The sequence below is a fragment of the Notolepis coatsorum genome, assembly GCF_963971535.1.
Source record: "Notolepis coatsorum genome assembly, chromosome: 14".
Classification (NCBI taxonomy): domain Eukaryota; kingdom Metazoa; phylum Chordata; class Actinopteri; order Aulopiformes; family Paralepididae; genus Notolepis; species Notolepis coatsorum.
The window spans coordinates 29,081,530-29,097,800 of NC_140178.1; the positions used below are offsets into that span (position 1 = coordinate 29,081,530).

The 16,271-nt window shown below is 46.1% G+C and overlaps 1 protein-coding gene across 1 annotated transcript; it reads right to left on the reverse strand.

The window, feature by feature from the left end:
* Nucleotides 1-563: 563 nt before the first annotated feature.
* sult3st1 (sulfotransferase family 3, cytosolic sulfotransferase 1) lies at nt 564-15,840 on the reverse strand (the record flags this gene model as incomplete). The annotated part of the gene is made up of 6 exons (XM_084329061.1): nt 564-682; nt 2,571-2,742; nt 3,029-3,123; nt 4,588-4,714; nt 13,948-14,159; nt 15,699-15,840. 6 exons carry the CDS (start codon nt 15,838-15,840, stop codon nt 564-566), a joined length of 867 nt encoding a protein of 288 aa, XP_084185187.1.
* Between the last annotated feature and the right edge of the window lie 431 nt (nt 15,841-16,271).

Here is a 16,271-nt window from a genome sequence, read left to right on the forward strand (position 1 = left end):
TTACATTTTCAATTCGGTAACCGCATAAGCAGAAATGGATTTGCAAAGGCCTATTTTTGTAAAGGCCTGTAGCTTTGGTCATTATTCTCCCTTGTGGTTGTGGAGCTACATCATTTCTCCATTAAAAACATTTAATTAGAGAATCTCTTATATGTCTGTCTGATCAGAGTCCATCTGGCCATTAAGTTACTGTATTCAGTTTTTCCTTTTATAGCCTCTAGTATTTCGGAAGGCCTGTTTGGTAGAATGTCCTGATTGGAAGATGTTCTCCTGGATTCTTTACCCTTGGATTCAGAACAAGTTTAATAAAAAATTAAATACTTCGACCTGATATTTAACACGTCAACTAAATGTTAAACTTATATTTTATATTCAAATATATGTTTTAATTCAACATTGTCTTCCAATTATGGCATGATAAATATGAAATCAAAACCTTGCAGCCACATGTCTTGACAGTTTCTCACAGCAAATGTGTTTTTACCTCTACAGAAAAATCGGTGGAGCTTTTCTTTAACGTTTCTTAACATAGTATTAGTCGCTATTCATCCAATCCTCTGTGTCTACTTTGCTGTGTCCCAGGTGAACCTTAAGTCCATGTCCCCCACTCGCTCCTGAAAGACCCGGTCAAACTTCTCACTCTGGTCCACAGTCAAGGTGTTCTTCCAATCACCGATCTTACCTGTGTCCGGGTGGTGGGAAAACACTTAATTGCCAGTTCATCTCCACTTAAAATGTACCTTAAGCAGTTTAAAGGCTGAGGACACCGTTTCTATTGTGTATGCTTACTCTTTATCTGATGTTTTTAACACCTCGTTTGAGCTACAGCATTTCTGTAGTGATGAACAATATATTTTATACACAAGAAAGTGCCATCACATCATGAAGTAAATGGTGATTTTAGCCAACGTGCTTTACAATTTTCTGCCTCACATTCACCCATTCACTCACGCACTGACGGCGGAGGCAATCATGCAAGGTGCCAACCTGCTCATCGGGAGCAGCTGGGGGTTAAGGGACTTGCTCAAGGACACTTTGACTGCAGGGAGGAACGGGCCTAGAACCGGGAACCTTCCGATTACCAGATGACCACTCTACCTCCTGATCCACTGTTGCTCAGGAGGCCATTATCTACATTCCACTGTTTGCTAGTAGTTTATATCTTCTGAAACCTTGGAATATCTTCCTCTGATTTAAAATGATGTCCTGTTGGCTAACTGTGAGCACAATCTGGTTAGACTCATTATTGGTACCCGGCAGGGGTTTAAAGTACTTGAGTAATTGTATTTCGTTACAATACTTAAGTACTGTTTTTGGGGATTTGTACTTTACTTGAGTATTATTAGGTTTGTATACTTGTACTTTTACTCAATTACATTTCAGAGAAAAAAAACATACTTTTTACTCCTTACATTTAAAATGCAGACCTACACATCTCGCAGGTCCAACCATTTTAATTAGTATATTTGTTTCTCTGGCCGAACTGTTATTAATCCTGCGGCCGCACTTTATTTAAAAACAGCCAATCAAATCCCCATCAATGGAAAATGAACCCGCCCATACCCATGCTGAATTGTCCTTGTGCAAGACTAGAAAGCGGGGATCTTTGATTAAATACCTGCTATCAGAAGAATAGACAGTCAGAAAAAAGGTTTTTACTTTAACTTTTTAGTACTTTTTTTTTACTTTTACTTTTTTAGCCAGATACTTTGACTTTTACTTGAGTACGATTTTGAGACGCTACCCATACTTTCACTTAAGTATAATTTCTGGGTACTTTTTACACCCCTGGTACCCGGTAAAGGGAGGATTAAAGGGTTAAACATGCCTGTATTGGATCTGCAGTTTAATAAATGAAAACCTTAAAGAGGCAGTTCATCAAGAATAAAAAAGCTAATTTCCCTCCTTACCCGGAGTGCTATCTATCCATGCAGATAGTTTTGCTGTGTTCTGGAGATATCTGCCATAGAGATGTCACTCCAATTACAATGGGGCAGAATGGCAGTTTGTGGCGCTCAAAGCACCAAAGAAATACATTTGAAAAACTCAAAAGTAATGTTTCTTTCAAGAAATCATGACCCGGTTAATAATCCAAACAGTACACCCCCATAATAATGTGGCGGGTGTACTTCGGTAGAAAATAGTTCCTACATGAAAGTGTTCACAACAAGGTCTGTGGATTATCTTTGGTCATGATTTCTGGAAAGAGACATTGCTCCTGATTTTTTCAAATAAATGTTTTGGTGTTTTGAGCGTCACAAGCTCAAGTGCCATTCAGCTCCTTTGTATTGGAGTGATGACAGACATCTCTACAGCAGATATTTCCAAAACGAGGCAAATCACAGAGAAACTATGTGGATGGATAGATAGCAGTCTGGGTAAGAGTTAAAATATGTTTTCTTTATTTTGGATGAACTGCCCCTCTAATTGCCACTAGTGGAATTTACTTTGCACAATGAGAAAAAAACATCAAACACCAGACATACATATTGGCAGCACATAATATAATATATTGACATAATATAAAGAGCATCATCTATTCTAGTGAAATCGGTGACATTCTACTATACCTTTACGCATGAATTTTCCCTGGATCCGATCTGATGATAGAAACTCATAATTGGCCTTGGGGTCTTTCCTCATGTTCTTAAACGTGGATTTGTCGACTATTTGATCAATTTCTGCCTCACTGAGGTCTTTCTCGAGGAAGTGGCAGATCTGGGTCACAGCCATCTTCAGATCCTGGGAGAATGAGAACATACTTGGATTTAAGGCAATACGTTAGTTAGTTGTTAGTAATTAGTTGTTTTCTTTACCATAGATAGTAGAGCTGAATGATATGAACAGAATATATTGTGATTACGTTAGGGGATATTGTGAGCTTATAGTTACCTTACCTGTTACCTATCCACTTTGTGCCTAGTGGCACATAAGGCCTTGAGCAATAGTAGTTTACTGTAGCTGTGGGGGTTATATTTACTTGCTAAAAGTGTAACCCTGTCCTGATTATTGCCAAGTTAGATCTTACCATAACCATGTCTTCATATTTCAGGAAAAGGATGTTGTACTGGTCTCTCTTGGCGTGCCACTCTCTGATGTGATCAAACCAGGACGCTGCACCGACTGTCGATAACAAGCAATTCAAATGGGCCTCTCTTTACTTTTGTGAAGGAGCTGACTGATGCCTCTTAAGATTTTGCGCCGTTTCATCTATAGATTTAGCTTTCAAAATGTGTGCAAAAAGCTTGAGGATGAATAATATTGAAGACACTGATATGTACCACAAATGGCAAATATTATTACTAGTAGCCTCCCAATATGAACACTGCTCATGATCATGGTGTATTTGCATTGTCAGCTATTGGCCTTTCTAACTGTAAGGGGGTGAAACCCTGCCAACACAAGTTTCAAGTTTCTTTAATAGTTGTCATACAGAAGTACAGAATACTTTTATACAAAATGCTTCTTACTGTTGCGCTCCAGAGACTGTGCACTTGGTGTTGCCTGGTGTTCATGCTAAGCCTACTCAATATTATGGCAGCTACTGAAAATAAACAAATCTTCCTCTTTTTATGTTTCTGAAAATATTATCATGTCCATAGCTCTGTTTTTTTCTCTGTACAGCCTTGACTAGTTAATATACAGTAGTTAACTAGTATACAGCTCAGACACTAGGGCGACAGTCTTAACAGTGTTCTTAAAACAACAGCCAAGGCCCAGGAGATATGACATTTGGCCTTGTCTCCAGTCCTGTGTGAAGACACGACAAAACCCCTAAACCCATCTTTTGTTTAAATGTTCTCATCTTTGTTAATCTTTGTTTACCTTTCTTGTTATATCTGTTCATCTTTTGACATCATGTCAACTTTGTACTTAATTGTAAGTCTGACCAGAGCTCGCTCTCACTTTCTGATCACACGCTTGTGTGTACACATTTGTCTCTCTGATTGTAAACTGAGGATACTCTTTCTGTGGCCACAGAAACAGAAATAAAATATGTTCTATTTTTTATACAATTTGACTCATCTGAATTTCTAAAGTTTCACTGTTTGGCTCATTTAAAATATTCCACAACACTCACTAAACCGATAAGTTTATAAGAGGGAAGCCATTGCACTATGCCTGATGAGGACTCACAGTACATAATAATAATAATAATGGATTGGATTTATATAGCGCTCTTCGTGACACCCCAGAGACCCCAGAGCGCTTACAGAGTCCATTATTCGTTCATACACAGTCATACCGGTGGTGGTAAGCTACAATTGCAGCCAGAGCTGCCCTGAGGCAGACTCACAGAAGCGTGGCGAATAATCAACGCCTACGGCCCCTCCGACCACCACCAACATTCATTCACATGCATACACATTCATACGAGGCAAGTAGGTTAAGTGTCTTGCCCAAGGACACAACGGCAGTGGGATGGACATGGGCTTGAGCGGGATTCGAACCACCAACCCTTCGATCATTGGACGACCCGCTCTACCCCTGAGCCACGCCGCCCCACTGAGCCACGCCGCCCCACACATACATCTATATTCTGATTAAGAAGATGGCATATAACCTCACCGTCAAAGTAGGCCTTACCATTTCCTGCCAGGTACTGGTCCAGAAAGTCCTCAAAGCTCTTCGGGGTTTCTAGGTCGGCCCAGACATGACAGAAGTGGTAATACGAGACTACGTTGTCCTTTGGGTTCCGCATCACATAGATAATCTGCCCCAAAACAAATTACACATAGTGTTGTGAAGGGCCAGATTAAACCGAATATATATATTTATTTATATATATATATTTAATTGTATTTGTATATTCTCTAATATTCCCTGATATCCCTTGTATATTCCTTGTACAATATGCATTGAATATCCATTCTAGCCTACTGAACATCCCATAATAGTCTCCATTCTACTATTGGTCGAGACCTTGGTGCCAGGCTGCCATACCCCTCAGACCCAGTTCAAACGTACCGCTCGACATGTACGAACAAGTCCTAGTTCCGCGTAGGAATTTGGCTACCGCACCACTGATGGGACTATTTGTTCATAGTGCGTATATATACTGCGCTACTAAAGTAGGACTTTCTTTTCAGTCCAGTTTCTTACCCTCCAATAGAGTCACAGACGTAAAGCCTCCCCGCGATGCCACGTGTGGGAGTAAGGCCAAGTTCGGCCTACCATCGGTATTGAGACATCGTGTATATTAATATTTGAATAGTCATATTTGGCACTATATCGTCGAGTTGGACGTAGTCTATTAAGCTAATAATAGTCTGTTAATATATAGTGCTTCGTGCGGTGAGAATACTACCGTAGTCAGTACCCCATCGTTTCGGGCAGAGAACTGGCTGCTTACCCAAGGTGGTTGACCCTATGTGAAGCTGCACCCGAGGAGCCCCAGAGCCGACGAGCGAGTGGACCTGTATACCGGATTATTCTACCGACGACAGCCCGCCTTCCCAGGCACGGATTATGCTTTGGATACTTTGATTATTCTATGGATAAAGACCCCCGACACTACCGTGTGTTGGAACCCCCCCCCCTGGAGAGGACGCAAGGTGAGGAGACGCTCTGCAAGACGAGGTCTCTCCACATCTCTCCCCCGTGGACCGGAGAGAGCCGGCCCACAAAGAGTCCACCTGCTTTCATCTGTGGTCCAAGGATCGCCGGCGCATTGAACGGCACTACAGTGGGTTCACCTGGGATACCCTTGGCCGGACGAGGCAGCTGGATTCTACCCCCCCCCCCTCCTACTCCTGTCGGCTTACAAGCGACCGGATTAACCCCCTCTAGTGTATCCAGCCTATAATCATTAAAGTATCATTGCTGTTATTCCTTAACTATTCCAGGTCGTATATTTACCACCTGCGCCTTCAGAGATTGGACATTATCTATTGATATACCGACGAATACTCCTTGCCATAAAAGTGCATACTATTTCAATTCATAAATGTAATTAAGTGATTAAGTGCTTATTCTACACACCATCGCTGTGTAGGAAATAAAGACCTGTTTCTAATTCGTACATTTGTGTTGGATCCGTTTCATCTACGTGAGAGTGTTCATGATAATATATTTATGCCGTGTACTGGGTGGCCGAATATTAAGTACAAAGGTAGTGGTAGTAAGTATCATATCTAGTAATACAGTCAGGGAATTGTACCCCTCAGTTACAATTGGTCCTTCGAGCCGGAGGGTAATTAGTGTAATATTAATATAGTGTTATTAATATTGAAATGGCCTATGATAAACACTCCACGAAACGATCCTCCTAACCAACGCCCGCAGCACGAACGACGGCTCCCTCAGTACTTAGAGGCTTACGCTGTCAGTCAACAACCTAGTCTTCTACTAACAGTAAACGCGGTAAAACTAGAAAGTAAAAGTATGTCTAACCCCAACGCCCGGACTACCCCGACCATAGAGGCCCCTACGGGCTCTAATGTAACTGACCAAGTTCACGGTGGGGACCAGTGGGAACCAGACATGACTTCACACCCCGCCAGTACTGAAGAAGTAGTCCCCGATGAGTCCCGGGAGGAATACAACGCTACCGAGAGAGAACTCGGCACGGAAGAAGACGGGGAGAGCACCGTGAAGATAGAGCTCCAAGGCTCCGCAAGGAGTACCCCGAGGGAAGGCTCCCCTATACAACCGCCTTCTCCCAGCGAGGCAGAGAGGACCCTACAGCAGGCATTCCTCGTCAGCCTGAAAGCCTCTACTGAACGCGATAGACTCCAGGGTGAACGCGATCGATTGCAGATACAGCAACGGAGCGAAGAAGAGCACATACGCCTGGAAATAAGACGCATTCAGATGGAAGAGAATGTGGCCCGAGACCGAGCAGACAGCCAGCGAGCAGCTGCTGGTGCTCTACGGGACGCAGAGCGCGACAGACAGCAAGCGCAACTAATAGAACAGCTGATCAGACGGACAACACCCTCTCCCTCCGCCAGAGGCTCCAGGAACTCGTCTAGACACACCTCCAGGGCGGCATCCCCTAGCCGAGTAAACAACCCTGAACTTGACCAACAGACGAGGTATATACCCCCCACAGACCACCTCCCCCCACCGGTCCAAGCGAGACCTAGCAACCGGGAAGGAGCAGCACATCCTGTGGAGAGGCTAAACCAGAGACTACAAGCACTGGATGACCTAACTGAAGACGAAGAGGAAGAGGAGGAGAACCGCGCCCGAAGACAGCACAGTACTCTACCGGACCAGGAGGTCCGGTACAGCCCAGGCTATACTCCCGCGGAGCTGCGCTACAGACCCCCGACTCTATACACGGGTGAGCACGACGCACGACCCGCACCGAGGAACAGCACCTGGACAAGCGGGCCATGGTACACTGCCGGTACCAGCCCATACCAAGGAGCGGGAGGAGACTCGCCTAGGAGGCCTCTCCCCCAACGCTCGCCGATGTATCCACAGTCAGCGTCATACATTGGCACGCCTATGGTACCCGACTTCACCCAAGAGAACCGGGCCCAGTATACAGAACTCCGCATGTGTCTGGAGACCATGTTGGTGGATGTATTGGATGAACGCCACAAATACGCCATCCTACTGCAGCACTTAAAGGTGCCCCGCGCACATAATATAGCGCTCGCCTACGCGACTTCCACCACCCCATACACAGCAGCGCTGGTAGCATTGGACCAGAGGTATGGGCGCATATGGGATTACGTGATCCAGGATATCCGACACATCGACCGCTTACCCCCAGCAATAGACAATCGAGCACTGGACGACCTGTCCATCAGAGTGCAGTCCCTGGTAGGGATGTTGGGAGCGCAAAGAGAGAAGGGGAAGTATGAACTTTACGCCAACTCAAATGTGGAAAGGATTCTGGAGAAGCTGCCGCCCGCTCGTCAGGAGCGCTTTAGGCGGCAGAGGGACCACAGAGACCCGAATGGCCCCGAACCGAACCTCCTCGATCTAGCAGACTTCCTGGCGAGAGAAGTCAGCAGCCTACGGCTAGATACATTCGGACGGAGCACCCCTGGCTCCAGAGAAGGAACCAGACGACTAAATGATGGAAGAAGATCGTGACTGTGATGCACCAATCGGAGTCAGTACCGAGCAGCAGGAGCCACAGTACCCCCTCCAGAACGGAGAAGTGGAAGATAGTGTGCCCCTACTGTGAGAAAGAACACTGGCTAGCGCAATGTGACTCCTTCCCCAAGCTGAACGCGGAGGAAGCAGGTCAATGGATAAAGTCCAACAAGCGCTGTTTTCGCTGTGCGCGCTCACACATGGCAGCCGAATGCCGCTTAAAGAAAAGGTGCACCAAGTGCGATGGAGCCCATCTGGACATACTTCACGACAGTAACAGACGGCGCCCTTCACCTGCACCATCCAGCCGCAAAGCGAGCGTCATGTACATCGATCCCGCCAGCAGCAGTGGAGCCCGAGTACTCCTAAAAGTAGTGCGTGTGACACTAAGCTACCAGAATAAAGTCCTGGACACTTACGCCGTCCTCGATGACGGGTCAGAGAAGACCCTGCTGCTCGCCTCCGCTGCGGCCCAGCTAGGGCTGCGGGGAAGCGAAACCCAAATGACAATTCGGACAATAAGACGAGATTTGAAGACGATAAAGGGCGAGAATGTCTCATTCTCTATCGCAGCAAGCGGCCAGCCTGAGCGACGGTACCAGATTGCAGACGCTTTCACCAGCCAAGAAATAGGACTGTCGCGGTACACATACCCCGTCGCCAAGCTGATGGAGAAATATGCACATCTGCGCAAGTTACCGATCCCGCTCATAGACAATGCTATGCCGACCCTGTTGATAGGCTCCGACCATGCAGACCTCATTGTCCCGATAGACCGGGTTCATACCGGACCCCGAGGCTGTCCTGCAGCAGTCGAGACCCGTTTGGGATGGACTCTCCAAGGCCCGCTCGCCAAATCTCTCAACCGAAGTACAGCCACTAGATGTCTCCACTCCCGAGTCACAGAGGGAGAAACCGCACTCCTGCAACACGTAGAGCGGCTATGGAGCTTGGAACAAATGCCCTTTAAGAATGGAAAGAAAGACATTCGCTCTAAAGATGACATTTACGCCATTCACCTCCTCGAGACAGAGACCAAGAGAGTCCCGGTCAACGGCGTGTTGAGATACGCCACGCCACTCCTGCGGCGAGAAGGAATGCCTACTTTCCACGCCAAGACAGACGCCATAGAACGGTACCTGCTGAACACGGAGCGGCGCTTAGCCAAGAACCCCGCCCAAGAGAGTGTATACCGCGCTGAGATTGAGAAGCTCATCACAGCGGGACACGTCACAAAGATGGACATTAAAGAGGCTGACCAGACCACTGAATCGTGGTACGTGCCCCACCACAAGGTCCATCACAACGGTAAAGACCGCATAGTATTTAACTGCAGCTACCAGATCGGATCCCAAAATCTGAATAAAGAGTTACTGCCCGGTCCCACACTCGGCCCCTCCCTACTCGGCGTTCTACTCCGCTTCCGCCAGGAAAAGGTGGCCATCAGCGGGGACATTAAAGGAATGTTCCTGCAGGTGAGATTAGTAGAGGCGGACAAGCCCCTGTTACGGTTCCTATGGAGAGAGAAGCCAGGAGATGAGCACCCAGCCATCTACCAATGGGAAGTCCTCCCCTTCGGAACGACGTGCAGCCCCTGCTGTGCGACATTTGCACTACAGAAACATGTAGCAGAGGACCCAGCAGCGGACGAAGAGGTCCGACACAGCGTAAAGAACAGCTTCTACGTAGACAACTGTCTACAAAGCCTTTCAACCCAGGAAGAAGCCGAGGCTCTCCTGATTAAACTCCGCGCCTCATTGATCAAAGGCGGCTTTGATCTCAGGCAGTGGGCCAGCAGCGATCCGCAAGTACTGCGCAGCCTCTCCTCCGAGGACAAGGCAGCCAGCAGCGAGACCTGGATGGCTACAATCCCGGGAGAAGCCCAGGAGATGACCCTGGGATTGGTGTGGCGATTCAAAACAGATTCGCTTCACTACAGACACAAGCCCCTGACTACGGAGCAGGGAAGGCCGGCGGCGGCGCCGACCACCAGACGGAGTGTGTACACAACACTCGCCCGACAATATGACCCGCTAGGATGTATTCTACCGTACACCACCAGGGCAAAAATGATTGTACGAGCATTGTGGGACAAGGACCAGGGCTGGGACGACCCCATTCCCGCACACCTTGCATCCACCTGGAGAGAGTGGGAGATGGAGCTCCACTCACTCCCAGGCGTTAATATGCGCCGAAGCTACTTCCCACCCACGGTGAGGCCAGAGACATGTAAAATGGACTTACACGTCTTCAGTGACGCCTCAGAGGTCGCATACGGATCAGTAGCCTACTTGCGGGCCCAAGACCAGGGGGGAGAGATCTACACAGCATTTGTCCTCGCCCGCTCGAGAATAGCCCCACGCAAGCAACAATCTATCCCACGTCTAGAGCTCTGTGCAGCCCTAGCCGGAGCGCACCTAGCCACGCTCATCCAACGTGAGCTCACCATACCGGTGTCTAGAACAATCCTGTGGTCAGATTCCACGACGGTACTCGCCTGGATCAAATCGGACTCATGCAAGTACAAAGTCTTCGTGGCAGTCAGAGTCACCGAGATTCAAGACTTAACCGAAGAGTTAACCGGAGAAACAGAGTGGCGCTACGTTGATACAAAACAGAACCCAGCTGACGTCATCACCCGGGGGATGCCCCTGGATGACCTCACCCGTCGCAATGTCTACAGTGACGGCCCCGCATTCCTGGGACTCCCGGAAGGACAGTGGCCCATGCCTATCCCGAGGGAAGCAAGTCCAGAGGAGGTGGAAATTAAGAAGTCTGTGTTCTGTGGATTGAGCACCGTAGCCTCCACCGACCCTAACATAAACGATTGCACGTCCATAGAGAGTGCACAACAAAGAACATTCCTGCGGTACCACCCGGAGTGCAAGTCCCCCGCTGATATGTCAGCAGCTAACTACGAGGAAGCAGAATTGCTTCTACTGCAGCGAGCCCAGAGAGACTCGTTCCCCGATGAATTGGCCTGTCTACAGGGAGGAAAGCCCGTCCCATCCGACAGCAGATTAATTCATCTGGCCCCCGAGAGCGACGCTCATACCCTCATCAGAGTGGGTGGTCGCCTACGCAGAGACCCCAACACACTCCTGATGGGGCGGCTAGATCCCACATTACCCCAGACAATGTACCGGCCTGAAGAAGCGAACGGCCGACGAATGTGGAGGTACAGCCAAGTATTAGCCGACAAGTTTTGGAACAGTTTCCTACTGCACTACCTACCGTCTCTACAGACCCGCCAGAAGTGGGTAAAGGAGAGAGACAATTTGACAGAAGGAACAGTCGTCATGATTATTGATCAATCACTGCCCAGAGCTATGTGGCCGGCCGGCCGCGTAAGCAAAGTGATCACCGGTGCCGACGGCAAGGTCCGAGCAGCTGAAGTGCTCGTCCAGGGTCGCACTTACACCCGTCCCGTGGCAAGGCTCATAGAACTGCCTCGACTCCCAGATACAATCGATGATGACCATGACCCTACAACCCTATGACTTTGTGAAGTTGACTGACCCCTACAGCAAACCCTTATGTGTAAATAGACAACGCGATTAATCTGTCTCCGTTTAACTGATTAGGTCTGAGACCTATTCAGGGGGTGGCTGTTGTGAAGGGCCAGATTAAACCGAATATATATATTTATTTATATATATATATTTAATTGTATTTGTATATTCTCTAATATTCCCTGATATCCCTTGTATATTCCTTGTACAATATGCATTGAATATCCATTCTAGCCTACTGAACATCCCATAATAGTCTCCATTCTACTATTGGTCGAGACCTTGGTGCCAGGCTGCCATACCCCTCAGACCCAGTTCAAACGTACCGCTCGACATGTACGAACAAGTCCTAGTTCCGCGTAGGAATTTGGCTACCGCACCACTGATGGGACTATTTGTTCATAGTGCGTATATATACTGCGCTACTAAAGTAGGACTTTCTTTTCAGTCCAGTTTCTTACCCTCCAATAGAGTCACAGACGTAAAGCCTCCCCGCGATGCCACGTGTGGGAGTAAGGCCAAGTTCGGCCTACCATCGGTATTGAGACATCGTGTATATTAATATTTGAATAGTCATATTTGGCACTATATCGTCGAGTTGGACGTAGTCTATTAAGCTAATAATAGTCTGTTAATATATAGTGCTTCGTGCGGTGAGAATACTACCGTAGTCAGTACCCCATCGTTTCGGGCAGAGAACTGGCTGCTTACCCAAGGTGGTTGACCCTATGTGAAGCTGCACCCGAGGAGCCCCAGAGCCGACGAGCGAGTGGACCTGTATACCGGATTATTCTACCGACGACAGCCCGCCTTCCCAGGCACGGATTATGCTTTGGATACTTTGATTATTCTATGGATAAAGACCCCCGACACTACCGTGTGTTGGAACCCCCCCCCCTGGAGAGGACGCAAGGTGAGGAGACGCTCTGCAAGACGAGGTCTCTCCACATCTCTCCCCCGTGGACCGGAGAGAGCCGGCCCACAAAGAGTCCACCTGCTTTCATCTGTGGTCCAAGGATCGCCGGCGCATTGAACGGCACTACAGTGGGTTCACCTGGGATACCCTTGGCCGGACGAGGCAGCTGGATTCTACCCCCCCCCCCTCCTACTCCTGTCGGCTTACAAGCGACCGGATTAACCCCCTCTAGTGTATCCAGCCTATAATCATTAAAGTATCATTGCTGTTATTCCTTAACTATTCCAGGTCGTATATTTACCACCTGCGCCTTCAGAGATTGGACATTATCTATTGATATACCGACGAATACTCCTTGCCATAAAAGTGCATACTATTTCAATTCATAAATGTAATTAAGTGATTAAGTGCTTATTCTACACACCATCGCTGTGTAGGAAATAAAGACCTGTTTCTAATTCGTACATTTGTGTTGGATCCGTTTCATCTACGTGAGAGTGTTCATGATAATATATTTATGCCGTGTACTGGGTGGCCGAATATTAAGTACAAAGGTAGTGGTAGTAAGTATCATATCTAGTAATACAGTCAGGGAATTGTACCCCTCAGTTACACATAGCCTTAAAAGAAACCAGTGAACATGAAGGCGGAAATCTATGGGTGGCTGTTTTGCTCTTATGTCATGCTCAGGTTGGGATTCATTTGTTTTTATTTTTATTGATCAAGTGAAAAAAGTAGTAGAACGCGCTCACCTCACTAGACTTGACACTGGGTGCTGTAACCTCTGATATCATACATAAAAAATAGGGAAACAATGTCCAGGCACGCACTCCAGGTTTTTCCAAATTTATTGGCAGCCTGTAATCATGACGTTTCGGTGTGAACACACCTTCTTCAGAATGGCTTGCATGAAGCATGAAGGGTAAGTGACCCTAGTAAATACAAGTCAAACAGGAAGTGACAACATAAGTACTTTTTTGTACTTTTTTGCAGATCTCTTGTGGGAATGTGTTGTCACTAGTTCCTATGTTGTCACTTCCTGTTTGACTTGTATTTACTAGGGTCACTTACCCTTCATGCTTCATGCAAGCCATTCTGAAGAAGGTGTGTTCACACCGAAACGTCATGATTACAGGCTGCCAATAAATTTGGAAAAACCTGGAGTGCGTGCCTGGACATTGTTTCCCTATTTTTTATTTTTATTGATCCCCTTGGGGGAATTCAGGCATCATAGCAGCATGGGGGGGGGGGGTACAGCCTAGGTGTGGGCAGAGTAATAGTAGAAGACATAAATACAGGCAATAAAATTAAATTATAGTACAGTACAAACGTTTAAAAATAATTAATTCTGAATGGATTCCTTTCTACCCTATTCCCAGGGAGAGGAATCCCGACCTGGGCATGACATACTGTAAGAGCAAAATGGCCGCCATGTGAATGTGGTCAACGCCCCCTGCTACTTGCCTTTCCCCTTTTGTCCTTCAGCCCTGGAGGCATGAGCGTGGGGGTGAGGTGAGAGGCGAGTAACCGCGGGGAGGGTCTCAGGGAGTAGTCCGGCCGGCCTTCCTGGTACTCCAGCCATGGCATGCGCTCCAGGTTGTTGGCATAAACCATAGCACCACTGTCGTCCATCAGCTCGTAGACGGAGGTGATGATTTGCTGAGTCCATATGGTTCCTGTGCTTCAAGAATCAAGATGTATGAAAAAAGTGTTGAGAAGTAAGCAGAGGTGGAGAGTAACTAATTGCATGTACTCTAGTTACTGTAATTGAGTAGAATATATATATTTTTTCTTAATGTAAAACTACTTTCTGTCCATACTTTTACCTCTACTTTGGTACATGTTTAATGTTGTACCTTTACTAATCCCCTTGGGGAAATTGTTCCTCTGCATTTGACCTATCCTAACTATCTAGGAACCACACTGTGCAGCCCCCAGGGACCAACTCCAGTTGTAATGTCGGTACCTTAGTCAAGGGCAATGGCAGGAATATATACCTTGCATGTATGTCTTTGGTGTGGGAGGAAACCCACATAAACATGGGGACAACATGCAAACTCCACACAGAAAGGCTGGGGTTTGAACCCAGGACCTTCTTGTTGTTGTGAGGCAACAGTGCTAACCACTGCACCACTGTGCTACTTTTTCTTTTTTTAATATATATTTTTTTACTTAAAGTATGCTTTATTTGCTGTCATACGAGTACTGAGTAGCTTACAATTGAGTTCTGTAATTTACATTTATAATTAAAGTCATTCTGGACATGACTTTTTAGAAATGTCATTCAAAAATAACTACTCTTTTACTTTTACTTGATGTTACAAATAGCACAGGATACGATTTTACAGAATTAGCTTCTACATGAGTAACGTTAATATATTTCAGTACTATATATTATATTACTGTATATATATTTCCAGGTATGGATGTAAGTAATTATAGGTCTATATCCTTGAATGCAGTGTGGAAACAAAATAACATGTTTAAAAGGGAATGTTACCCATTTTAGGAATTCCTGTGCCCCAGGACATATAAAGAGTCATCAGTTTGTAGGAATAGAATACAAAGTTTGAAGACTGCACAATTATCTCCTGTAGTTAAAAATATGTACTGGACTATTGGTGTTGCCACCAATTTGCCTTCATCAGAGTGTAGTAGACAGAGTGTATTCAGACTGTCATGGCGGTGTTAAGGTTCAAAGGACAGACCTGTGTAGGCTACTAGGCTGTAATCAACAGCCAGTCCTTCAATAAGGATCGAGCCACAAAAGACAAGATCATCTCTACATAACAATCAATTACTACAATGAATCATTCCAATATTGAAATAAGCATTTAATAATAATAAGCATTAAGGTATCCTGAAAAAGATCTATGTGGATCTTGTTGGTACCATGATGTCACTGTATTGTCGCTCATCGCAATTGCTTTGTCACCATGGTTACTTTGAACCTAAATTATATTGTCCCTCTTCGCGATTGCCTGCTTTGTCACCATGGACAATGTGTGCACAGGTCTGAATTATAGTGTCCCTCTTAACGTTTGACACATTTTCTTTAAGCTTTATGGTTGAGTTACGTACGGGGTGGGTTCAGAGTAGGCAGGCAATGGATGTACAGACATTTACAGAATGATTGTGACTTAGAACGAAGTAGTAGCCCAGTCCTAACTCGAATTTAGAAAACATTGTATGATTGTTTTTGTTGTCTCACTCACCTGATTTTGGATACGTGACCAGAAAGACGTCACTTTGACGAATTTCAAAGCTCTGAAGTGAATCAATATACTCAGCAGTGGTGAGACCAATACCAAAGTTGTAGTTCTTATACCTACATAGGTAGTCAGTGATCTTCTCCATCGACCCTTTCAATCAGACATTAAAGTAGTCAAATATAATATAGCCTATGTATTTATCATATAAGGGAGAGTAGAATTCTAACGCGACATATATAGGCACGGGCTGGTGACGGACAGAAATTACTTTTATAACAGATGGACTTCGGAACTTGGCACCCCCTTCTTCTGTGGCCTAAATGCTGATACCAGTGTCACACCAATAGGTTGGAATAGCCTATTAGCACATAATGTTTGAGAAGACTTCCATACATGCGCTCCACATCGCGGTAAAGTTGGTTAGTTTGATATTGGATATTCCCATAGAGCCGAAACATTTATTATGTTATATTATTTCCTACTGGCTCCGCGTCTCGCTCCGCCTATTGGACTACACTCGTGCCTATTGCACATGCCTGAAAAAAACAATCATGCACCTTACATCTACCCAGCCAC